The 27,275-nt window shown below is 40.5% G+C and overlaps 1 protein-coding gene across 11 annotated transcripts in view; it reads right to left on the reverse strand.

Annotated features, from left to right (window-relative positions):
• Window positions 1-4,991: 4,991 nt before the first annotated feature.
• The window catches only part of ZMIZ1 (zinc finger MIZ-type containing 1), a 360,810-nt gene continuing 338,526 nt past the window's right edge, over window positions 4,992-27,275 (reverse strand). For 9 of the 11 annotated variants that reach the window (XM_074830534.1, XM_074830533.1, XM_074830542.1 and 6 more), the window contains 8 exons: window positions 26,056-26,161; window positions 25,294-25,454; window positions 24,914-24,981; window positions 23,046-23,114; window positions 22,269-22,516; window positions 19,100-19,263; window positions 13,052-13,300; window positions 4,992-9,435 (listed from right to left, as the gene is read on the reverse strand). In XM_074830534.1, coding sequence (XP_074686635.1) covers window positions 9,328-9,435; window positions 13,052-13,300; window positions 19,100-19,263; window positions 22,269-22,516; window positions 23,046-23,114; window positions 24,914-24,981; window positions 25,294-25,454; window positions 26,056-26,161 — 1,173 coding nt within the window. In that variant the 3' untranslated portion in view covers window positions 4,992-9,327. The remainder of the gene's footprint in view (window positions 9,436-13,051; window positions 13,301-19,099; window positions 19,264-22,268; window positions 22,517-23,045; window positions 23,115-24,913; window positions 24,982-25,293; window positions 25,455-26,055; window positions 26,162-27,275) is intronic. The other 2 variants (XR_012623945.1, XM_074830539.1) reach the window with 2 other exon arrangements.

Genomic DNA, 27,275 nt, shown 5'->3' on the forward strand with positions numbered 1-27,275 from the left:
GCCACACAGGTACATTTAGAGATAAAAAGAAAAAAATGCTAATAAACATTTCCCCCAATCAAGGTTTCCTCTTAGGAACTTGTAGTAACCCAGCTCACAACGTGAACCTTCTCTCCAGCACACGCTGTACATAAAGGAGGAGTTTCCCCCCATGACTTCATACTAATTACCTACAAATAGTCATACAAGAAAAACCTCAATCCACTCATGCTCTTTACAGCTGTGATTAGCATTTTCGTTTCAGAAGTTCTGAGTGACATTGCTTGCTTGGAATTCATTACTCAATCTCCCTGCATAATGTATGGAAACTCACTGCTAATACGTCAGGTTACACAGCGCCTTTACGCAGTGCCCAGGGCACCCTGCAGCTGCCTGCAGCTTCCCAGAAGGTTGTCCATACACCACTACAGCTGGTCCATGAATGTTTACGGATAGATCACAACAGCCTGGTGAGGCTGTGGGACATTTTGAATGTCTGGTTTTGGGCTACAAGAAAAATGCAGCTATTATTCCCAGTGGACACACAAAGCTTCAGGATGTCCAGATTTGTCTGTGGGTGGGTGGGTAGATGCTTTGCATACTTATGAAACAGTATTAAGATACAACAAAAGTTATGGGAGCCTTTCTATCTTATAAAACACAAATTTCAATTATAACAGAGGGATCAGTTCAGTTTATTTACCTGTGAAGTACCACCTCTGGTCTGAGGAACAAGTAATAAGGTAATAGTATCAGAAATACTTGTAGAATTGGTTAGTCATGCTACTTCATCTGGTATGAGTAAGACGAGTCTGAAGCTTGGGATGATCTTACTGAAAATGGAACTGCGCAGGAATTACTCATCAGAAGAGACTCTTAGCAGCTCCTTCCCGGGGAGTGGAAGTCAGCACCCCATTGCCCCCTACTCCATCCCAAGAGGCTGTCGCAACAACTACTTGCATGGAAACCTACATCTCTTTTCTCACCACCACCAGCTCCTGCCATGCCTCGTCTTTTCTCTTGCTGTGTGACTGCATTGACCAGGTCTCGTTTCTGTGATATAGCAAATGTATAACTGATAAAACCAAAACCGGAGGAGTACTGACACTTCCTACAATCACTGTCAAGAACACTAGAAAATGCAGCCAGGTGAAAGAAAGGAGAAGAACAGCACACATTTAGCATTTTAAGACTGACGGGGTGGTAATACGACATTCTAGGTTGAGGTGCATTTTAGAAGTTAATTTTACTTGCAACTCAAGTGGGAAATGGTTGCAGTGTTCACAGAGGCACAGGGCTGTGTGGGACCCATGGTCCCATGCAGCACATCACCATCAGCACCCCAGATTCCCAACTATATGTTTTTCATTCTCCATCCCTGCTATAGTACTTGATTTTTTGGAATTATTTTCTCATGGGTCTTTGGTTCAATTTGGTCCCTTTTCTGATCTTTTCCCCTCCCCAGTACTTAGCAGCTTTCTACACAATTATTTGCCTTACATTGTCATGTCTTCATGACCTTTCTTCTCTACACTGTTTCTCAAGAGCTCTGCTTTAATCAGCTGTCTGGTAAAGCCTTGGGTTTTCCTTGAATTTGTCTTGTGTGTAAATCTGAACGATGACTCTTTGAGGTAACAGCTGCCTCTGTACCTTGTATAAGATTAATTATCCTGTCTGTGTTAAACTAATTTCAACTGTAATCATAGTTCTGAGACATGTTTTTCAGTTGTACTTCACAACTGGAGTTGAAAGCTAAAAATAGTCAGATAGCAGCAGTTTGAACAAGAATCACCCAGAACTTAAAGGTCCACAGATGTAACAAGACTAAAAAAATTCCACCAGTTTTTCTAATGAACAATTCTGCTGGAACCAACCTCACAATACAGAATCTCTCAGATTCCTTTCTGCTTTTTTGCCATTTCCCTACCGAAAGGATTCCTTACCATCAGCATACATCAGCATTACTGCATTAGCTACTATGGAACGTTACAACATACTTATATGACATAATGGCACATGACAATCATCCGAATACACTATATCCCACCAACTGAGCTAACAAGTTGTCAGTGTAAATTAAGGTATGTCACATTTACAATTGAAGAACATCATTTTTGGATAATTAAGTGTTTGGTGAAATACTTAAAAGCTCAAGGTAAGAATTTCTATTAGCATTCAGAGGAATTCAGAGTCTAGGTTTCCTTAACTTTTGATTCTGTCTCAGTGTCACTCCTGCACATTTTACCATCAGTTATCAGTGGCAATATGAAAGTAATGCTACTTCCCAGAGGGACCATCATTCATAATTTAGAAAGGAAAACTGCTAGCCGAATAGCATTTCTTGTGAAGCAACATACTCTGCATAAGTTTATGAACTGGGTATTTTCACACCAAGCAGACATACTCAATAAAAAGGGGAAAGAGCTTAATCTCATCTAGTCCACACACTTAGAAAAGAGGTTTTTAACAGAAGGATAGACTTAAATAGCAGAAAACCAGTTATTAGGATTCAGGCGAGGAGTTTCTGCAAATGCAGATGAACTACGTAGCAAACAAACCAGTTAAATCCATCTGTACCATGCTGCTTGCTAACGCCTATAGGAGTCATAACGTTATTGCTGTCTGCTTGCTTTACAAATGAAATTGCATAATTGATTAGGGTCCTTGCCGACTATTTTTATGTTCCCCTGGAAAATTCTGTAGACTGCTGGAGACAAGATATCTCAGCAGATTTCGGAGGTCTGTCTGATACAGGAAAAATCCCGTGTTCCTTTGAGAGAGAACAAATGTGAATAGTGCACTGACACAAAGACAGACATTAGGAGTAATATCCTACATAGAGTCAGTAGGATTTCAGTGACACAGAAAGTGGAAAACTGTAATAAGGTTACACGCTCGTGATAATTCAAACTGTAAAAAAGAAAGGTTCACGACTGGAAGTTCACAATACAGGAAGATTTGTACAGACTTGGAATTTAGACAGGTAAGAGGGAAGTGGGTTCTGGTTAAATATACATACAAATAAAAGACTAGGTACACAAATGTAAAAATACGTTGATTAGTTTTAAACGGAAACAGAGAAGGATAACAAAGGAGAACATTATATATAGCATATTAGGTGAGAATTGTACAACCATTTTATATGCTGTCTAGCTTACTTCTTTAAAGGAAAGCAAGCAGCTCTATTTACACAGAGGAGTCCCATCCCTACTGCCCAAGCAGAAAACAAATGGGGGGTCCTTCTTCCATGTTTCTAATTGTTTTCAGTCTCTTGCTCCCGTAAAAGGCATGATAAAGTGCATGGCAACAGAATACGAAGTGCACAACCGAATAGCGTGATTCCAAGATCCATACCGATTAGGAAGAGTAGAGAAAAAGTGTAGGGAAATAAGAGTGCTGTGAAGTTGTTCAACAATTGCTAAGTGCATTGATAAGCAGCGAAGTCGCACACAGGTACTCCTGTAGGCGCTGCCTGGAAGCACACGCAGAGTGCACAACGCACAGAACACGCTGCCAGCACGCGAGACGGGAGACACCAACATCAGCGGGATACACACATCATACCTATCCTGGGTCCTCAGGTGACATCTGGGAGAAACTGCACTTTCAGAATTGTCGTAGCCTCCTCAGACTTCAAAGTAAGCTTGAAAAATGTACAGCGCTTAAGGACATCACTTGAACTCTTCATACTTTTCTCCATTCGTACAGTGCCGAAGTGGGTTTGCACAGTGTCTCGCTGACGCTTCTTGGGAGCTTCCAGGGAAACAGAACACCAAGAACAAAATAGTCATTAATTATTGGCTGGAATGGATAAATATTTTTTCTGTTTCACTACTGGATGCACTGTAACTCAGTTTTATTTTGTTATCCCAAAAGCCCATTTTAATGGGTAGTGCCAGCAAGGAAGGCAGAAGTTGAGAGTCAGAAACAAATGATTTTTCCCAATTTTGAGAAAACAAATCTCTAGTCTAGATTTATCTGTATATATAATGTATACCCATCTGTATATATACTTGCGTGTATCTCAATCAACAATAAGGACTTGTGTCCTTGTGGAGCAATTGCTGTATCTCAATTACATACCTGTATAGATACTCACATTGTGAAATGGTTGTTCCTATGTATTTGAATGCATTTCAAAGGTGGGTTTAGACTAAACACTTCCACAAATGCCACATGGAGATACTCAGTAATTTTCTATTAAAACAAATTCTCAGATGTAAAGTGATGGGCAACTGTGGTCACAGCTAAGGTTGGGCATAGAACTCTGCTGGGACAGGACCTGTGCATGCCGCGGCTGTTGTTGATACGACCCCGTGTGTATCCCTTGCGTCACAATTCCATCTGCTCACAGTTAAACAGGCAGATGAATTAAGCAGACTTTGTAACTCAAAGGCTGCATTTTGAAATAAAGTCCTTCAACTTTAAAGATGGGGATCCATTAAAAAAACCCATCTCATTTTAGTCATCTTCCAAGGTCACTAATTTCACTCCCTCCACACGTGCCGACACCTCCTTTCCTGTTACTCATATCACGCAAAGATTTCATTTCAAAGTAATTACTTGTTTAGGTGATACACAGTGCCTCATGTACTGAACTGTAAGTCACCGACACCTTGCTCAGCAGGGACTTTTTTTCTATGTGATCCCATGCCTACCAGTAAACTTGCATTCATAGTCTTTTATCCTGCCTCTCTTCCAGGGCAGTTCATGCTCTTCCCCTCCTGCACCAAGTCCTGCTCCCTCACGAGGTACATCCTGTGCAACTGACTTCCACAGTAACACAAACCAGGAGGGCAAAGCGGAAGTTGGTAGTTTCAAAAAGAAACTCAGAATTTACAAAGCAGCTGCCAATTAGCCAGACCTTAATTTTGCAAATTTATTTAGGAAAAAAAAAAAAATTAACATGAGCAAATGAGAATACTTCAGTGTTACAACAGAGTATATAAATGTCTAGCAATAGTCAAATAATTTGATCTTTAAATACAAAATAACCACATGAACACCTAATATACAGGTTTCATCTGAATACATATTTATTAGATAAATATTAGGTTGTCACATCATCTAACTACATACAGTTTTGCAAGACTAAAAATCACAATTATTTTTTCTGACCAGTTTAAAGTATGAAATGATTGCATTGTACTGTACATACAATGTACAAACAAAGACAATGGCCATTTTTGCATGTTACTTCAGATTGTACTTTTTTTTTTTAATTCTCCTCTGATCGTGATATCAAAAATTGTACAAAGTATGAATTTGGTTACAATTTTTTTTTTAATCCCCTTATTTTTCTTCATTATTTCTGTAGCACCCTAAAAATACACAGGTGATAGACTAGTACACGTAAGCTAAATATTACATGTAGATAAAACAAAACAAAGGATCAGAGTATATTACAGAAGTGAAAGTGAAACAAATGCCGAGACTCCACGAACGCTAACAAACAGGATTCATTTTCCACATAAGATGGAGCTTCAAGCTTTTTTTTTTCCTGCGAAATAAAAACAATGCACATTCCAAGGAAAATGAATGCATTTCTGTTAACATGTCTCTATTTGTCATTTACATATGTACAGCTGTCCCTTGAGTCTCCGCTGCAGACATTGGCGTGTATCTGTCAGTCCTATAATAATGTCTTGGCAGCAGAACTGTAGATCTCTGTGGGTTCTTTCCCAGATGAACTTCCATAGGGAAACAATTAAAAAGTAAACAAAGAAAAAAAAGAAGAATAAAAATACTACTGGAATTTCATATAATAATTAAGCTTTAAAAGAAATGACTGTGATTACCCTATTTGCTAGGTTTTCTTCTCTAAACTTTAATACGGCAGTGAACAGATAAAAAAATAACTAAATTTTCATTTAGAAGCTTTTTCATACGAACTCCACTATACAGTACCTGATTTTAGCTGACAGGTAAGTTTTAAAACTGTCTCAAATGTCCAACATTTGGGTGATGGGTAAAAATCGTATTTTCTCTCTTACGTTCTGCTTAGAAACCAAGCGTTTCTGTAAGCTTAAAAATGTCAACGGTCCACTTTAATTCTCTATTACTGTACAAAGCAGATGCAAACACTGCTCCAAACATATTGCTAATATCTATGGGGTTTTTTTTCCCTTTATTCTTTCCAACAGGTACTTTTAAATGATACATTTTAAATACTACCAGTTAGCAAAAGGTCAATCCTTAACATACCTGGTTTAAAATACTAATGTGTTTAAGAGAAAAATCATTTTAGGTGACTAACTTAGCTGCTCAGGAATCAATGGAGGGTGGAACATTAAATAGAATCAATTAAAAAACTCTGAGCAACCAGTTCCAACTAATAGTGAAAAATCTTCTTTATTCCCAAACCTATGGCTTAAGAAACTTCCCCCCCAAACAAAAACCCCAAACTCTAAGGGCATAAAGTCAGTTTATTATTAGCCACCCCTGCAAATGACTTCAATAAACAATGCAGCAAAAATACAGGGGGAAAATACTACAGTAAAATGGCTACAAACCACATCTGTAACTGAAGAACGGTCTTTCCTAGGAATTGTGTGATAGCAGCACCACACCACAACCATATTACCATGTATTACACCAAGGTATCTTTAACATTCTGCAGAGATCCTCTACAGGTTGTCAAGCCTACATAACAAAAAAGACACTTCTAAGCAGAATAAAATATACTATACTGTTTCCCTCCCCCACCCACCAACATCCCTAAGTGTTACCGTGCCCCATCTGCAGAGACCGGAGCACCAACATAGTGATATAAATATGGTACCTTACATACTTGCTGTTTGCCTTAGTGCATCTTTACCTGTTCAGACAGCTGGTCCTAGGCGTTCCGCTCACTTGGGCAAACAGACAAAATCTCTGCCATTACCAGTCCACAATCACCCACAGTCAATGAACATCGGTCGGTTAGTTGGGGGTTTTTTTGCCCTAGGCAATCACTTATTATTATGTTTCCATGACAGAGCTGGGCCCTGATTGTCCAGGTACTGCCTGATGTATCAATTCATTCATCACATAAATGGATATGAAATTTGCGCTAATTTATCAAAAGAAAACAGGGGGAAAAAAAAAAAAAAGAAAAAAACCAATTCCCTTATTCTGTTAAAGAACCCTCAATTTTCTTTTTTAAAAAAGGACCCATATTTTTCTTCAGACAAGGTATTTAAAAACACCAGCAAAAGTATAACCAGATCATGAAAATGTTGAATATTATCAAAGACGATACTAAAATATTCACAAAGATATTTACAATAGCAATTCTTAAAATAATTGATTTTGCATAATGAACAGCGCCTTTCTTAAAAAAACTTGAAACAGGAAAAATATAAGTGTGGGACCATCTCTACATAATGTTTGACAGATTCAATACTCCTACTGGAAAATAAAAGAACTAAACCGCCATTTCCTTTAATATCTACAGCAAGGTGCTGCTGACTAGCATATATATATCATGACGCATGTACAGCAGTAGTGGGAAACGTTAACAAAAAGAGCAAAATAAAACAAAAACTGCAAAGAATTTACAAACATGACTTTGGTGAGGAAAGCAAATCCAGAGTCGTAAGCACAGAGCATGCCATTTACAGCCACTGCAAACTAAACACAGAGGGCTAGGAAACTATCTAGTCAAACTGGCAGGAACAAACAAAATTTTGCCTGGCACTTCAGTTTAAAACGTATTGTGGTGAGCAAACAAAGGGTGTTTGATTGGATTTGGGATGAGGAAAAGGAGTAGGGGCAAATTTGCTTTAGTAACAAAAAGAAACAAAACCAGTAACTACAGTGGGCAAAAGCTGAAATGTTGCACCACAAGGGCAAAGTTGGCACACATGCACTTCTTACACAGCTACTGTACATCATTTATAAGAGAGAGAAAGAGAGAGAGAGAGACGAAGAGCACAGAAATGGGCACAGAAGCAATAGGAAGCTCATGCAGGAGCAGCAACCACACGAGAAGCACAGATCACAGGGGCAAGACAGTGATTGTGGCAGCAGGGTCTCTTGAGGGCAGTAGCAATCCTCCGACAGTTACTTATTCTCCCCATGCCCAGTCCTTCAGGAGAAAGAGCTCATCCCAGCAGCCAAAGTTTAAAAAAAGAAACTGAAGGAGGAGAAAAGAAAAAGGCTGAACTATCTGTACCAGTCACAAAAACAGAACGCAAAGCAAAACAAAAATGAAGCTGTAAGATGTCTGTTCAATGTCAATGCCCCTTCTCAAGCCGATTATTAAAAATAATTATGCAGATAGTGATGTTACTCTCCCTCCATCCTGCAATGATTTCCTGGCTGCCTTCAACCCAGCTTGTCTTACTATGTATTGTGCAGTACAGACAGTGACACAGACACTCGGGGCACCGAAGGCTGTAGGTAATAATCAGGAACAGTTTGGTTTGCATCCCCCCTCCCTCTCTTTTCCATTCCATATGGCATATATGGCAAAAAGATCTATTACAGCAATCTCAACAGCTGGATGTTAACGCAGCCACAAACAGTACTGATTTGAAACCAAAACCACAAAAAAATATCCCTAGACATTGCAAACACTATTTTTTTAATTTTTCCTGGGTGTTTCCAATCTGTGTGTTGGCCAGAGGAATCCTCCGCAAAGAGGTGGTTAAGATTCCTGCACCTGCAGAAATACCAACACCCATGGCTGCAGCCTGGAGATTCTCAGGACTCTGTTACTGAAGTTGCATTAGCTAAACTGCTGGCTCCCTCTGATGGGCCTGTATGTCTTCCCTATCTTTGCCACTTGACTGTAGGATTTGTGCTTTTTTGAGCTTTGTATGTGTTTTCATTTTTCGTGTGTGGCCAGGACAATCACTCCAACGCAAACCTGTGGTTGGAGAAGGGCAGAGGGGAGGTGGGGTGGAGGGAGATACAGTTTCAAAAAAAATGGAAGAACACACATTGGAAGGACACTCTGAGACGGGTCAATTAAAGACGGTTCCTTTTTGTTGCCTTTTCTTCCCTTGCCAAGATTCATTTTTGCCAAGATACTTCACACTATGTTTATCACAGAACTCTCTCTCTAGAGGATGAACAACAAATGGGGTTTCCAATAGCTGCACAACTGTCTATGCTTCTTTGTCACATGTAGCATGGCAGACTCGGAGATTACTGCATTTATTTATTTTTTTGTATTTTTTCTCCCGTCACTTTCGCAGTCTTTGAAGCTGACAAAAGCAGTTCTGAGATGAAGAAAGCAGGGAGTGCACCATTGGATCAAGTTGTGAGTTTTTTCTTCTCTTGTGGAAAAGGAGTGTTAAGATTCCTCGCTGTGCAGCCACACAAGTGTGAACAAGTGAAAGGGATGGGAGAATACATATGGTTTCAGTTGTTCTCAAAGAGAGACAGAAGGTCATCATTGCTATTGCTTGGCAAATCGGGAGGATCCAGGTACGAAAGCAGCTCATCTGGATTTGTGAGTTCTGGAAGCAGCTATAAAATATAAAGATAAAAGGAAAATTACAGATAACAGAAACACAACTGAGAAAAAAGGGATTAAATGCCACACATTCCTGGAAACTGGCTTTCATATGAATATAAACAAATAAATTGGAAGGCAGTGACACAAACCTAACACCCTAAGATGATGCAGTATCCACTTGTTTGTGAGTCTGCATTACTCAGTTTTCACCTGTGAGTTACATTACCATCTCAATTAGGGTTTCTCAATAAACCTCCCCATCACAAAGTTCATCAATAAACAAAGTATATTTCCTGGCTAGTGATGCTGACAAAAACTCAGTAAGTGCTTGTTACGTTATGTTAGTTTCATATAAAGCACTGAATGAAAACCTGAAACATGCAGTTTGAGCAATACCTATTTGAGCTTTAACGTAGATCAACACAGACTGGTCTATCTGACTCGCACATATCGGTGTGGTGATCACCCGAAGCCTGCATCCCTACAGAAAGAGGCAGCCCTGTCCTTTCCACACTCCCCAGCCACCCCCCAACCCCTCTGTGCACTGATGTAAGCTCTTGGGCAGTGAGCTGGAGCAGGGAACTTGTCCAGGGTTAAAACCAGCCCAGAAAGGAAAAAAAAACCCAAACAAACAAACTAGAAAAAAAACAACTGAGAAGGAGTATGGGGAGAGGAGTGGCAAGGCAGGTGGGCAAGTCCCTTCCTTTCTGTGGCAGTAAGTTTACAGTGGTTGGAAGTACCTACTCGACTACAGCATCACATGCAATTCCAGACATTTTAAAGGGCCAGGGGCATAACACCCCATCCAACAAGATGCACTAATCTCCACAATGTTTTAAAGTATCAAAAGGAACAGTTGTGCAGGTTTTATTTACATTTTTATTAATATTGTGTTTCAAATAGAAAAATTTGTTTTCCCAAACATCAGATTCTTTTTCATCTGCAGGTAACAAGCAAATTGTAACTCCTGGGTTGTGTACCAGGCAATGTTTTCTACTTTATTCTGCATCTTGCCATATCCTAGTCAAAAGTAGAAGTGTCATATATAAAAAATGGCAGGGAAGAGTTTGTAACAAACTCCCTTTATATTCAGTGTTGTGTTAAAGCAAAGACAGGAAAACATAGGACTGCTTTAACAAACTTAATAGTACGTATGAGAAATCAATTTTAAGTTGTTCTGTTTTCAAATAATATAAAACTAAAAGCTTGACTGCATCACATTTAGCATGCAAATACTTATATGCTTCTGTTACTACTGTGCAAATGCAGCTTCATCTTCTAATGTTATATTTTTCAATAAGCTAAACATGAAATGCAGGAAGAAGTTTATTATTTCCTAAGCATTTTGAAAAAAATGCAATGTCAAGTTTACATAAACAGAATCTCCCAGAATGAATGCTCTTCTTAAAATACTGCCTCCTTTTATTCATGGTAAAAATGCTATTGTCATAGTACTAGACTAAAGATATAAGGCTTTTAAATGTATTTCACCTGCTACCGCAATTTTTCATGAACACCTAGTACAGAAGCCCAAAAGAGAATTGCGGCCTCATCAAATGAGTAAAAAGTAAAAAATGGTTGAATTTGTCCTACAATTTTACAACCTAATTCTTAAAAATCTAACATAACATCTCTAGACTCATTCTTGTATACAGGGGATTTAAAAAAAATGCTTTTTTAGAAAGGTGAAAGTTTTAAACGATATGCTCAGTATCTCTGAAGAGGAAGTCTTCTAAGTTTTGAGGGTGACCTTGGCTTGCCTTGGTCACAAGCGCCAGGCAGCACAACCTGCCTCCTGCCCAGCTGGCGTGAAAGGACACGCTGGGTGGCGAGAGTGCTGCGCTGGAGCAGAGCTAAGAGATGGAGGAGCGACGGGGGCAGAAGCTATGGGAACATGCTAGACTTAGGGGCAGAATTTGGAGAGGTGCACCCAGTGCTCCTGAAGCGAATATTTGAGAGGTCTAACCAGCCATTTGAGTCTTGTGCCTCTGCTGTCAGAGGGACAAGTGCAGATTACCTGCATCTATAGCTGTATCTATACAAGATATAGCCTCTAACCCAGGTTAAACCTTAAGACTGCATCACACAGACGTCCTAAAGAATTAACATGACGTTGTCAGTAGGGAGCGGACCAAGCTGCCCATGGTATGGTCCCTTGTTTTAGTTTGCTGCATGGGACTTTATTCAGCCTGGTTCCACAACACAGCCACTGAAAGTTAAACCAATTAAAATAATCCACCTGAGGATGACTGAGCTCACAGATATTTCAAAGAACTATATTCCCCACACTGTAGAGCACTTGCCTTCTCACTCAGCTAGGATAATTTCGGCCTCCCATAAGAATCCAGCATGCCTCCATCAGTGATAACCATGGTACTGTGATAAATGTTCAGGTTTTTTTACTTTGCTTTTCATCGAGGAATGAGTGTCTGACCCGTAACAGCATACTTTTATGTTTCTTAAATATTTGAAGAAAAAAATGACATTTTTATTTCACCTATTAATATTGCTCATACTGGGTCCTTAAGGGTTCAGAACTCTAATTGCCACATGAACTATCGTTCCCGAAGGATGTGCACGTGACTGCGTTGTGTGAAACAGCAGCAGCCTGGTTCAGATAGAAGTTACTCCACTGAGCACTGTTCCTGCACCTGGAGCATCCATCCCTCCCCTAACCCCTTTCCTCTCTGTGAGGCTACCTCATGTGTGACACGGAAGACGTAACTATACAGCAACAGTAATTACAGATATAAATCCGAGGCACAGAGGTGAGCATTTCTCGAAGAAAATTACACTGTGCAGCAGCAGACTTTGGAACAGACAGAAGATACACATACGGGAATGCACAACAAACAAAAATCCAATCCTAGCGCTAAGGAATTTGTATTTTGGGAGGTAGGCGGTTAACCAGAGAGATACCTCAGGTAATTCAGTTCCAACTCCGCTGAATGGATGGTAGAAGATGGAAGATTACTTTTGTCCTTAAAACTAGGTTTATCTTTTAATTGTGAGCTGCCTTCCATAGTGGCTAAGGAGTCAGAAATGGTGTACTGTGAGGAAGAACTTGTGCTGCTGAGCTACCCGCACAAGCGGGTGTGGATGGGCACAGCCTGTTTTTGGCCACAGGGAGCAGGGAGAGTGCCATGGGGTGGGCTGGTACAGATCCCCCTTGCACTGGCCAGGGCATGCTGCAGGGCTCTGCGTGCAGCTTGCTTGGCACAGCTCCACCACAGTCAGAACCACACACACCTGCGTCCTTCCTCTTATTCAGGCACTGCGACGGCTTCAGGGTCTAGATGAGTACACAGGAGCCCCGTCCAGCGATCAGAGAGAAGAGAGGAGATGGCTCCCCACCTGGTGCCTGAACTGTCGCTTGAAGAAATGCCTGCCTTGCTGCTAGGAAGAGGCTGTGGCTCGCACGCCATGCAGCTGCTCAAACCAGAACCATTCTCCCAGCAAGCCAGGAGCACCCTGACACCTCGGCTGCAGCATCTGCACCCATGTACCAAAGCATGAAAGGATGGCATGTGCTGTGGAAGCGGCTCCCCGTCCCCGCAACCCCCACCCTCCCGCCGCGATGCGAAGCACACGCTATGGCAGGCAGATGATAGTATGACACAGACTTACATCCAGCGAGGGCTCCGGCATGTCGGGTGCTCCCTGTCCACCAGCCTGACCCTCTAAGGCTGAGGAGGGATTAAAGGTCAGGTCACTGTGTGGATGGTTGCTAGAAGCGGCCGGGGGCGGCTGCCGGGACTGCTGGGTAGGAGGCCCGCTGTGATGTAATGGCTGCCCTGACTGGCTGCTGGGGTGAGGGACGTGCAAACCTTGCTGCATGGAAGTATGGGACTGATCAGTGCTGCCGGGATGAGGGATCTGCGGAGGAGGAAAAAAGCAGGAAAAGAAAGTGAGGCCACAAGGTACAGTGCTCGCGGTGCCTGACTCTGTAACCGCATGTTACAAAAAGAAGTAACTTAAATAAATTTAAAAAAGACACACACGACAAAAAACAAAACAAAACCAAAAAAGAAATAAAAAAGTGCAATTGGAAAAGAAAACTCCATATCCCAATGCTGGAGGAAGTGTTTCAGCTTTTTGAAGGTTATCTGGAAGGGGGAGATAAATCCATTGGATTTGTGCTGTTGTTTTGCTTCCTTGTGATGTGGGAAACTGTGCTTGAAGATGCGAAATAACCAACCCCACAGAGGAGGGAAGGAGGCTTACGGGTGTTGCTCAGCATTAGCAAGGCGATGCTTTTGCCCAAAAAAATTCATGAATGAAGAATTTGTTGAATAAGGATCCCTACACCAGGAAACTGATTAACTGAGAAAATGCATCATTTCTGCTCATCTCCCTTATTGGGTAGCTTCCTGACACCGCCTGCCTATTCGTGTTCCAGCTCATTACAAACGCCTTGCAAAGACCAGGTCTTCCCCACTCCTCCCCTCCTTTTCAGAATGCAACACCCCTTTTTAAGGGCTGAAGATTTTTCTCGCTGATATTCATGGGTTCTGATGGTTGACAAAAAAAGAAGTCAGCTCAGCTACTGAGCTCCCCACCCATCAGCAGAGCTGCTGTAGGTGGCTGCATACCTGCTGACTGTGAAGTACAATGCATTAGCCTTAAACTAAGCTAATGATCACAGTTCTATTTTGTATTCATGCCATGGGTAAGTTCTCTAGCAAAAGCTCAGTATTTTGTATGTTTTCCGTAGAGAATAAACTACCAAACCACATGCATCTTGCAAATCCCATTATGGAAGAAGGGGGAAAATGTCTTTCTCACATGACAGAGAAGCAACAAAAATGCACAAGCCCAATTCTTCCTTCTGCTGCATGTCACTTTTAATGCTAGTGGATTCTCTGGGGCTTGACCTTGGTGCCATGAGAAAGAAGCGTCTGAATCCTTCAGAATCACATGTCTCATATTAATTGGGTATATGGAGAAGCAAAAAATGTAAACATTTTTTGAGGAATGCTACAGATTGCCACAAAGTGGAGCTGAAATAACAGATACATACGACAACAGCATGAAATTCATCCAGCCAAGCCAACAGAAACCAGCAAAATGCTATGTCAGCATTGACCCTTTCATATCACAGTAAACTGCAAGGTTATTTTAATCTTAGTCTTCAGTTTTGGAAAGCAAAAGGGCGATTATTATGAAACTTAATTAAAATGTTCCCACAAAACTTAAAAAAAAATACAGAAACAAGCGTTTAAAAAAATACATTTCACCACTTGTGTGAAAACTGAAACCTGAATACTGATCCACTGGGACAGTCATACTCAACTACATGGAGGTCCTTTCCAATGCTTTGGCAGCATGAAGGTTGGTGGAAACAAGCAGGATTCTATCTACAACATGGCATTTGGGCCTCTTTCCCATATGAGAGTTTAAATGAAGTGTTAAAAAGTACTGATACACACACTCTTCTCTCCATTAGGGTCACAGTCTGACTACTTGGAAAGTATTCTGCAACATTATTTTTGTTACTTAGGGGTAAACTTGTACAAAATCTGCGCACAGACCACACCTCAATGTAAATGAATCTGCAGCCTAAAAACTGCAGAAGTCCAAGTGAAAGTAGATGTCTATCCAAACAGTACTTTCCTTCTTCTTTCATTGAGGACACGTGCAACAGAAAGTGTGGAAATTAAGAAAGCTTAATAATAACAAAAAGTAAAAAGCAATTTAAGATGGTGTTGCTGAAGTGGGAAAGCAGTTTCCGGAAAAAAACACAACAAACCAGGATTATCTTGAATAGTGTCTTAAATTTATCCCTGAATGTACAAAGCAAGAGTCATCCTGGCATGTTTATATCAATAATTATTTAAACCAAGAGGCATTCATATGTTCTCAGACATATTTCAGAACAAGTAAGCAGGTTAGAAATTCTACATTATGTTTATATAGGCAAGCATTTTATATATACAAATATTTAGTTGATAAGGCAGTATCTTGGGCCCTGAGATAACTCTTGGATAGGGAGCCGTTATTCACTGTAAGTCTGAGGGCCACCATAACCTTAAACAGCCATTGCAGGTTCAAAATCCATCTGACTTGGGCCACAAACTCCACCAGCCTACCTGTGAGAAAGGAAAATGCTCAGGACTTCAACATTGTTCTATTTGCATTCAGCTAATGATAAATTTGCCATGGTGCAAAAACATTCTAAGCAATACAGTTTGTTTATGTTCAGTTTATGTCTGCAACTCCCACAATTTATTTTAAAAACACTAACCCACAATATAAATGTAGAGTCTAACAAAGTTGCCTTTGCCTACATAGCAACATAGTTCCAGAGTTGTTTTAGGAGCATAAACTTTGGCACTCTTAAAACATTTACAATCTCTAAAAGACAAGCTTACAGCAGACACAACTACATCTTCAGCTTAGTAGCACAAAACAACACAACTCTTTACAAGCCCAACAGTGACCTCCAGGAGTGCCAAAATGTACAGCTGTAGAGCAACAGGACCTGTCAGATGTAGACAATACTCCTTTTGTCTCAGGAGAAAATTGATGGTGAAAAAAACAGATCATCAGGTTAAGTGATGGCTTATATCTCTTTCCATTACTGGCTTCATAGCTTTACCAACTCTTTTGCTGGGTTAGCTGGCAGAACCACACACTGCAAGATGCCATCCTGCCCTGCTGCTGTTCTCAATCACTTTTCCCATACATGCTTTTGTCATCAGGTGCATCCTTGCAGACATGCAGTGAACTCAACTGGGGAACCGACATGAATAAAAGCTAAACTTTTTTTTCCCCTTTGCTCTGAATTAAGTTTTCAATCACATCAGTACCTGGATCCAGATCACTTCATGGCTGCAGTAACACTTACACTGTTGTGAGAGAGAGGTAAAGTGAAAATAGAAATAAGAGCAATGACTTTTTACAGTGGCACCAGCTCATCTCACCTCACCATGTATATGAAACTATGGTGTGATCATCCATTGCTCAGTCATGTACCACTCCTTACACCACAATAAACACTAAGCTAGAGCTAACGCTGAACTCACCTTTGTCTAAAACTTGTTTACAATTTCTGAAAACAAACATGATCCGATTGTGGCAGCTATTTTGTAGCAATCTTGCACTGACATAGAAGCATCTGCTCTATAGTTCTCACACCACTTTACACCGGGGAAGAGGTATTACTTCTAGCCACATTTCAGGTCTCGGTTTTTTCTTCTTCCACAGGAGCAGAACAGCAGTGTTGAGAGAAAGTAGCTCTGATGATCCAGCCGCGGTTACCCAGCCCTACCTACACTGGACAAACACATCTGCATTTCCTGGAGTGATCTATGGAATATGTCTGGAGGGATCAATTTTCTCTGCCTACCATTATATAAGGGCCATCACATAAAACCTCATAATAGGAAAACTTAGGAACTTCCTCAGCAGCATTCAGCTCCACTTAGAGATACACCTTGGGTCTAAAAGCACCAAACATCTGATCCTGGCTCACTTTGTAAACACAAAACGGTCAAAGTGAGTAGTAGATGAAAACAAAATACACCTTAAACGTGTAAAAAGGAAAGACAGAAAGCCAGAGAAGAGCACAGGCAACGTCTTAAAACCTTAGTTCAATTATGCAATGTGATTTATAGTTATTTTTGTACAGAGATGTCTGTCTAAAGACATTCAGCTACACAATTTAGGAATGTGTTAATGGCATGCATTTCTCTAAAAGCAGTAATTTAAAGCTGCCTTTCCTGAGTGTCTGCTACAGACAAACAGTTCATTTTTTGAGAGAGAAGAAAGGAAGAAGGAGAAAAGGAGAGAAAAGCAGAGACTTTGTAATATTGAAAAAGCTGTGTGGGAGCACTAACAGTCCTCAAGACTATATGACTATGTTGACAAGGTCAATATAATTCACCTGTGCTTATAGACCTGAAAACTGGTCCTCATTAGAGAAAACCAGCCATTGACATAAACTAGGCGGAACCTGCTTTAGCACTGCTCTCCCTTCCCAAACAGTACAGCTTGTGTATCGTGATAGATGAGGGAGAAGTGAGGCAAAGGTCTACTTTAATTGCAAGCTATCATAAGCAAGTATCAGATTTACTACAGACTGGCCCACAGAACCAAAAAATCTATTAACATTTGCCCAAATACCCTCTTATAGCTCTGGAACATGCATAGCCTTGAGCAACTTTCACCTTTGCTATCATCTGTAAGCAGTCTCATTTTCAGAAAGCCACAGATTCTTCACTTTCATATTCAACCACTTCACGTCCTACCACTTCAGAAATTTCACTGGGGCAACTACTATAGCAAAGGTATAGCAGTTAACTGATGAAGTCAAGAAGTAGGTGTCAGATAATGGCAGGCAAAGAGTAATTCCCTGGGGCTTTGATTCAAAGGAAAGCAGCTGTGAGTGGTTCAGGTTGGTAGTATTTCCCCCTCACTACTATATTCTAATACTGTATGGTTGGTTCTGATGCAGGTAATTCAGACTGCTCTTTAAGCTGGGTATGTGGAATTCGCCAATGTAAAATTAATTTTACAGCATGTTTGTTCTGTCCTTTATTAGCCTGTAAAGTGGCAAAGTCGTTACGGTTCCTGGACTCTTCCTTTGCAGACAGTCTTGTTACTTGGGCTCTCTCCAAGCTATACTAAGAACTCTCTCTCCACTCTCTTCCTACTTCTCACCATCCTCCTTGGAAAATCCACTGCCAGCTAGAGGAGACATTGACTGAGTAGGCTTTTGCTGGGCATCTGCTACCACATTTCCTCATTACATTCTGAAATTGTACTTTCTAGTATTCACTAAAGACATGGCACAGATGACTTGTGAAGTTAAACATCCTTCCTGTGCAGTAACAGCACACTGTAAAGCCCCTGCCCTGTAACTTAAATGAACATAAAAGGATCTATACACCCCAGCCCCCACCCCCCTTGAGTTAAAATAGATGACTAGCCATGCCTCAGAGCTAAATGCTGCTGGTAGCTTTTCTATCACCTAGCTGCTGCAGTACTGCATTTTCTGGAGATATATAAAGTTCTGTGTATAAAACTCAGTGCTCTGAGCAAGCTGTTTTTCCAACGCACATTTCTGCCTCTCTATCTGAGACCTGAGGAACCTCCATTTTTTAGTCTCTTACATTGAAACACTCTCAAACCAGTGGCAGCATCTCTCCTTGAAATCTACAGGTTTGCCTTATTCCCAACAGCTTAAAGGTGCCTTTCATGCTACTTGGGTAGAATTCCCCCTCAAAATGCTTTGATGTAAATTTTGCCCTCAGGGACAAAGACAGGGAAGATACTGCCCCTGCTCTGAAGTCAGTCAATGTCTTGCTATAACAAGCTGTCTGCTGAAGATGGATATTCACAGACCCTGCCGGCCTAGGGAATGAAGTCTAGTTTTTCTCAGGTGTCAGAGCAAAGCACAATGATTAACACAAGCACACTGAGCCAGGTTGTCTCTTTCAGATAAACAACCTTAAATGACAATTCAAAAAGCTCAGAAATGCTTCTCCGAAAACTCAAAAAGGCCAGAAACTAAAAATGGCATTTTTGCATTTCTCAGGACTACTCTATTTCACAAACTTCCAAAGTGAGGAATCCACAAAAAGTAAAAGCAGTTCACAAGGCAAGTCCGTTAGCTGGATGAGAGCTCCTTACCCCCCACAAAGGAAAATCTACGTCCACAGCACCATTACTTACAGATTCCTGCATGGGGTGACTGAGAGGTTTGTCGAGAGCTGCCATGCTGCTCGGCATGTCTGGGGGATGTGACAGCTGTGGCCCATGCATGAAGTCATTCATAGATGTGCCACCGGGATTCCCGTGTGGGAAGTCAAAATTGCCATGACCTTGGTAACTGTTGCCTAAAAGAGAAACAGATGTGATATGAAAGAAATTATTTGTTTCCCAACATTGATCTCTCAGTGTATCTTGTAAAAGCTGTGCGGCATGGCATCCTCCCTGCACAGCACAGGGCAACTGCAACGCTGACCCTGACAACACTGCGCTCCCCACTGCTGGCACGAGCTGGAGGAATAGGGAGGAAAAAACGGCATTCAGGTTTCAAATACTGGCCACTGCAATAGCTCATGTACATGTTGAAACTAATTGAAAACTGCTGACATTTTGAAAAACTACTGTCAAGTCACCACATAAACTTCACCAAGTCGAGAAGTGAAAAGCGTATTAAATTCTATGGAATATTTGCATCTGGATGCATCTCGGTGCAACTGAGACTGACTGCCCAAGTCCAAAATTATTTATAGGACACTTGTGTTATTTATGTCTATGCTTCTACACACTCAGTACGACTGAGCATTACTCCAGTTTCTGATGAAGCTGACAGAACTGTTATCAGGAAGATGTCACAGTACCAGTTCATAGCACATCTATTTTACCTCTTCTTCTGCAGTATAAACAGGCAACTTCCATTAAGATACTGCAGAAGAGGTCTTCATGTCTAATTGGGGTTCGTGATGTAATTCTCCTTGCTACCACAAACCCTAATAAAATTCACTTGACTGACTGCAAACACATCAATTTTCCCCTCTTGGATCTATTTTTCTCATTTTCAGAGTTACAAACTGGTTGCCTGTAGCTTGTGTTTCAGCATGTGGATACACACGCTTATAATGAAAAGTTAGTGAATTTATGAAATCTGCTTAACTTCAGCCTGAAACTATATTCTCCAAAGCACCGAAAATTTCACACCAATTTGGAATAAATGGTCTGGATTTACCCACACACATCTACCATCTAGCAACAAGCCTGGAGCCCCCTGCTGATCTGCAGGACAACTACTGTATGACCACTGTCGGTATGTTTTAATCCATCCCACCTCAGCTGAGTGATCTTCACTTGAATACTAAAGCAAGCATGTTTCCCAATACAGGGATTTTATTTTCCATATTTTTTCCATCCAGATCCCTCTGTTAACACTTCCAACTGAGATACCAACTCTGGTGGCTTATTTGCTATGAGCAGCAAAAACTGAACTAAAGCCACTCAGCTATTTCACATAAGCTGCTGAATTGGATGATACTGAGCTCTGAAATAATAGAATAGCTTTGGAGCTTGCACGGAGAGCCTGCAGTTCATCAGCTGAAGTACAGCAGCTTTAAATGTTCAAGTCAAGAAGGGAGTTTGACAAACTGAAGTAGCTGCATCATTTGCTCTTTAGCACAGCTTCACAAACAGAAGTTTAATCTCAGAGGAATAGAAGTCATTAGCCATGTAAGAGTATTTCTCAAAGAAGTCAGGACTTTGATCTATCATGTAAATACTGCAGAGCCTGACTAATTCTCATTTTGTTAATCTGCAAACTGGATGAGTCTCACCGAGTATAGCTGGTCTTGCCTTGCTTCTCAGGAAAGATTTAATAGCAGGGAGTTGGAATAAGGTCTTGTATTACTGAGTACTTGTTATATTTGCAAATTAAACTTCAGTATTCTTACTGTCAAACCCAAATAAACAAACATAAACCACAGTAGTAACACTACTACTACTTTGCTCTAGAGTACTGTTAGTCAGACGACATTACCTAATTCTAAACACCAAGTTTCAGTGCACATATTGATGGAGAATGAAAATGCAAGGCAGTATGCCCAGGGAGTTACAGCTGTGCAGCAACATGCCCTTCTTTAGGGTAAGAGTTCTGCCATATGCTGAGGGACAGAACATTTAGGATCATGCGGTGCTCTGCACTGATACGCCTATTGCAGGGGAAATAGGAGAGTGTGGGTTTCACCTGCCAGTGATTAGTCAGGGCTCCAAGAAACGATGACTACCTCTGCTACAGGATCCACAGGGAAAGGCAAGGAAGTAACAGTCTAGGCAGCAATTGTTGCACAAACCCTAAACCCCACTTTATGTGACTACCCTGTCCATTCCTGATTATGAGCTAGAAAGATGATGAAGAATAGATGGCTCTGTTCTCACGCTCTGCTGCACTTCACTCCTACTAAACGAGTGAAAAATTTGTGATTCAGTGCTCTTGGCTTTGTTATAGTAATCATTCATCTGTTTGAAAACCTGAAAAGTTTTATCATCTGCCATCAGTTTTGCAGTCATTGAAGCAAATTAACCATATTTTGCATGCAATCTATATTTTTCTTCAAACGCCTGCAAAAAGCACATATATCACCTTGTAATCAATTTGGGGATTCTGATGGTGTGAACAGTTGGTCTTTTCCCAGAGCTGAACTGAGTCATATCATATTACTTGCAAAAGAAACAGTCTCTGGTTTCATATTTTCAGAATTGTCACTATAATTGAGTTATACACAATATACCAGTCATTTGAAAACATTATCTCCACTGCCTGTATTTAGTTCCCTGTTTCTCAGTCTGGCAACACATGGGTAGAGGAACTCAGAAGTAATTTTCTAATGCAAAGGTGTTCGCAAAGCAGTTAAAAGCTCTTTAAAAGTCATCCACTTTCTGGGTGGCCTACCAAATGTCACCCACCTGGCCCAAGTATCAGGGTTCATACTTTGTAACTTCTATAGCACTAGGAGCCTTCACTTGAATAAGAGTGGAACAGAAGGAAAATGGACAGAAAAAATGGAAGAAAGATGTATACTATGGCAGGCCATGAATATATAAGGTTACATACAATGTTTGTTGATTCAGGGAGGGCTGCACAGCAGTAAATATGACAAGCACCAATTTCCTTACTAAAATATATTTTCTTCTAAACAGATGAATCTTAAATGAAAAGACTGATGCAGAATTTCAGAATTGCAGACATATATTTTGCTTTCCTTATGCATCTCTCTGAGAAGATGCACTGACATACCTGAATCACAAAGCTGACTGAACCACTCACTTCTAGAGTGACCACCTGGGTGCACAAAGCTGTAAAACTAACCTTGGTTACCATACTCAGTGGAGTTGTTGCCTCCTGGAGGAGGGGGTAGGGATGGGTAAGGTGATGGGCCAGGACCCAAAGCTGCAATCATCTCCATCACATTTGGCATGATCATCTGGCTTGGACTCATGGTCTTAAATCTTTTTGAGGGAATGCCATCTGGGTCATCTTTGATGTGAATATCTGACTTTATTGGGACCGGCCTCCAACTGCAAGTTGGATCAATGGTAACTTCTTCAAACTCTGAGCTGTAAAATAATGTGAAAATTTTATCACATTAATTGATTATTTTTTTCAAAAAAAGCAATTCTGCTGAAGTTTATGTAAGAATATGGTAACAAATGTTCTGAAATGCTCTAGACTAATACCACCTCAAGATCTTTTGCTCCTCAAGTGTGTGCCGAAAGCAAGTTTTAAAAGAGGCAACTGTGAAAACACATTTCTGTGTTTATCCACACAATGAAATCCAAACATATCTATATGGTCTGCCACATGTGCATCAGAGGAACTACTTGGAAACATGAGAAAGCATTTAATCCTCCATTCTCACTCTTCTCTTTGCTTCACTGGTGAGGCTGCCATCAAGAGATAACCCAAACAAGATCTATTAAGTAGATGGAAACTGATTCACTGTATCAGTAACTCCACCAAGGAGGCATGAAATAGAATATTCAAGTTCAATCACGAAGACCTACTTTGGCGTGACTATCTCAGTAGTCATTAACATATCTCCTAGTTGCTTAGTCTTGGATATCAGAAATGAATAAGTTCACTTACTTTTGTATAGCGTTCAGAATACCCCACATATACTGGTCAACCTCCAAGCCCTCCAGCAGAGCAGTTTTACTAGAAAGGAAAAAAAAAAATCCAACCTCATGTTAGAATATTGCTATACATGTGTTAAAAGAGGGATGGAAGAAGGACAGGTTATTGATGAAGTCAGCGGACTGAGATCCACCAACTTACTATCTGTAACACATAATTCAGTAATGACTCGGGGCAAATAGTTTTAGTTCTACATCTTCATTACCAGGATAATAGTATTCTACATCAAATAGATGAGATAAGGACACATCTACCTGTGTGTGCCCACAAGCTGTTCATGTCCTTCAAACAATTTTTTTAGTGAAATATATTGTGAATTTAAAGGCTTTTCAAACATAGCAGATCTCTCCTGTGAACACCAACTGGCACTATTTTTTTTTCCAAATTGGAAAGATATTACACAGTAATATGGCTTCAAAGTAACTACATATTACAGCTATTTTACTTAAGATCAGCACAGATGGGGACAGCACAAAACAAAACCGGAAATGATTTAGTCATGTAGGCACTTAGATCTGAATGAACGTGCTCAGACTCAGAGAAACAGGACAAAAATTTTGGCCTGGATGTATGAATACATAAATCAAGAAGCAAGACACCCAATTCTTGTGATATTAACTTATAAGATAGAAAATATTCAGGTAGTTCAGAGAAAGCACCTGCACTTTAGGATACATATCAATCACGGATAGTCATCGAAACAGGCTCATCTCAAGCCTGCAATATCCACAGAAGCAGACAGAATGGACAATCTCCACTCCTGTTTATACCTAACATTGGCTGGCGCAGCAGGGATTGAACCTGGAGAGTTGCAGAGATAAAGTACAAGCTGCTACGGCTACAGCTGCTTGACCTTAAGAGCTCTGGCTCCTCAGCTGAGGCTGGAACAACCTTGTAACCCTGTGGACTGAGCACAGTAGGCTACAGACACTGAACTGCTCTGCAGACCTTCTGAGATTCTTTCTGCCTAGTTAAACATAAGAATGGGCAGTCTGTAACCACTTCAAAGCTTTTTGTTTCATTTCTTCTGCAGTATACTAGCTCTCTGGTCAAAACATAAGGTTGAAAGTATGCCATGGTATCCGTCTTTTCCTTTAAGTAATCACTCAAACTTTTGCTCCTCGGAAATATTTTACCTTTTTTAAAATCAGCCTTATTCTGGACTAGAATCCTTCTTACTTTCTGCTCTCACTTTGATTTGCACTTGATGTTGACTTTGACTTTGGAGGATCCAACTTCATTGCCTACCAAATTAATGTGAAATGTTGCAGTCTCCGAAACTCCCCCTCTCCTTGAACACTAACTGCATATCTATGCGACTCAAAGCACAGTACCTGAGACAGTTGTTTGGCACCCTTAACTTAATGTTCAGCTACTACTTGAAGTTCAGTAATTTGGGCATTACAACATTAAAATTATACAAAAATAACTCTAGAAAAGACTGATAGTTGCTTATACTTCAAAATCTAGAGGAAGACAAACTCCCAGTTCATTTATTTATGTAGGTATCTGTCTTAATGTAAATATTTGAGCTTCTTTTAAACTCTACACAACCCATTGATAGCCTGTAATGAAAGCCTGCAGATGATGTATTTTGTGAGAAAATACCTCTTATTATCTGTTTTTAAATTTCTAATAATCCAGGTGTTCCCTCAATTTATGAAATATTGCAAGAATTCTCATTGGAATTTATGCTATTATGTAAATGTAATATACATGCCTTATTTCACTTCCTTTTTCTTCCCTCAATGACCTTAAATATGATCTGAATTCGGTCAACTCATGTACAACTGCATTTCATGTAGTGTGCTTGCACTTACTTGCATACCGGACACCTCCAAGTTCCTCTTTCACAGTTCAGTTGCAAGTAAGATTCCAGATCAAAGCACTAGGTATCAGAAAGAAACAGAGAAGAAGGAAAAAAAAAAAAGAGGAAATCAAGGGAAAATATTATATTATCTGAATCAGTTGGATAAAAGTAAAACTGCCATGAAAAAAAGCCTACTAGCACAGAAAACTAAACCAAATAGCTTACTTTCTCCCTCTACATTAAACATATATATATATATATATAGTTATTTAGGTTGACAGACACAAAGAAATCCCACTTCATTAGGCTCTCTCACACGATAACCAAGCTAAAGGTACTGTAGTAACACATGACTGAGGGAATATGGCCAGGCCACTGGCATTTACTCACCTGTACATGCTTGCAATCATGACCCCTTGCTGGGAGCTGAATCCGCCGGAATGTGATCGGACACTTCAGAGACACTTTAATAGCAGTTTGCTCTACTCCATCTTCCCCATTTAGTGTCGCGTTGCCAGAGGAAGCTGCTACGCTACTGAAGTTCCTCTTTACTGTTTAGAAAGAAGGTATGTGTATGTGTGAGAAAAATCAAGTGTACTGTAAACTCTAACATAGAAATCTGAAAGACCAACACTTCAACCTTCAAGGGCCAATTTAATGAGACAATTTACCCACAGTGTATTCTGTGTAATTTAGAACATTCCTGAACAGACAAACCATCACACACATCACACACACACATCACACACACACACAAACTACTTGAAAAACATGTGTATCAGCTATACCCTTAATCAAATAAAGTGCCATACAAGCACTTAAAGCAGCCCTAAATAAAGAATAATGTTTCTAAACAGGGCTTTTAGGTAAGTCAAAAACAAAGATGGAAGAAAATCCTGAAAGGTTCTCCTGGAATGGGAGAGTTCTCATTGGGAACTAAGCTTGTGTCCTTGGTACTCTGTTATCCCCACCCAAATAGCCCTCAACATCTGAGGATACCAAGGATTTAATCTATGCACACGATGTTCTGGAAATTCCTGACAAGTCCAGCTTAAAGTTTTCAATAAGCAAGTAAATCTTGTGTAGAAATAGCTGATCACAACTGAACATAGCCATTCTGGAAAGTCATCCCCCATGCAGAATGAAACTCACTCTTAGTGATACAATGTTCTGCTGGGAGGAGGCGTTTCTTTAGTAGACCTTGAAGTACGGAGCGAACTGATGGCCGGTGTACTAACTGCAACACGAACAAGTGTGACTGAAAGAAAATGCATTTTGTTACCAAGAGAACCAAACACACAGGGTAAATAACAGTGCTGAACAAAGCTGCATTCTTCCCTTGGACACGTGGCTTCTGCAAGAGCCTGATGCTTAAATACAAAAGCTCTGCTCTGGTTCTGCTCTGCTGCACACATGTGCTCCCTTAGGGATATTCTGCACGCTGCACAGTATGATGTTCCGTGCTCCAGGAGCATAATGTATACAAGGGCTTTAAAAAAAGCAATGATTTTCTTCATTTTCTCCTTCCTTAATATTCAGAATACGCAGGGCTGACGTATTCATCTCTGACATCAGGGTTTATTTTTAAAACCCTGGATTCTTTGACACAGTCTAGCCTACCTGCCTGCCCTCAGACTACATTGGAAGTCGCAAAAACGATTTGCTACTGATGTGTCTGGAACCAAGTGAATCTCCTTCCCCAATACAGAGCTCGTTGTGGATTCACAGGATGCTGCCCCTGCTCCTAGCCACCAGATAAATGACATTATGTGGAGAAACATCAGTGTGAAGTAAAGCAAAATGGGTGGATGGCTTCTTGTCAAAGTGCCTCACACTGCAACCTTGGGAGAGGTAGCAGCTTGCTTTCTTGTCAGTGACAACAGAACAGTCAAAAGCTCAGACTGTATGTGTGCAACAGTCTGCATTAAAAATACAGTACTCGACCCTGAGAGGAACTAAATCATGGAAAAAGAGAAAGGGGAAAGTTGCATCGTCTAGACTGCATCATGGAATATGAGTTTTTCATCTGAAAAGCTATTTGAAAAATCATCACCACCACCAATGATGATATTGATGATGTTCTCATGTCAAACCAAACACAGTACTCTAAGTAAATGAAATTAGTATTGGACAACAGACTGCATCACAATAATCTACTTCTACGTTAATACACTTTAGCTGCCTTGTTACGCAAGCACATGCTAAATAGGTAGGAGATCAAACTCCCTTCCTCCCCTAGACCACAAGCCTTTTCAGAGACACTGGAAGGACACCACTACATTCTGCAATAATTCAGCAGCAAAAAATTCCATATTAGCACTCTGACTGTGTCAACATCATCAAACAAGCACCTTACCAGAAAAATGCATGGA

Source organism: Strix aluco, chromosome 7 (assembly GCF_031877795.1).
Source record: "Strix aluco isolate bStrAlu1 chromosome 7, bStrAlu1.hap1, whole genome shotgun sequence".
NCBI classification, from domain to species: Eukaryota; Metazoa; Chordata; class Aves; order Strigiformes; family Strigidae; genus Strix; species Strix aluco.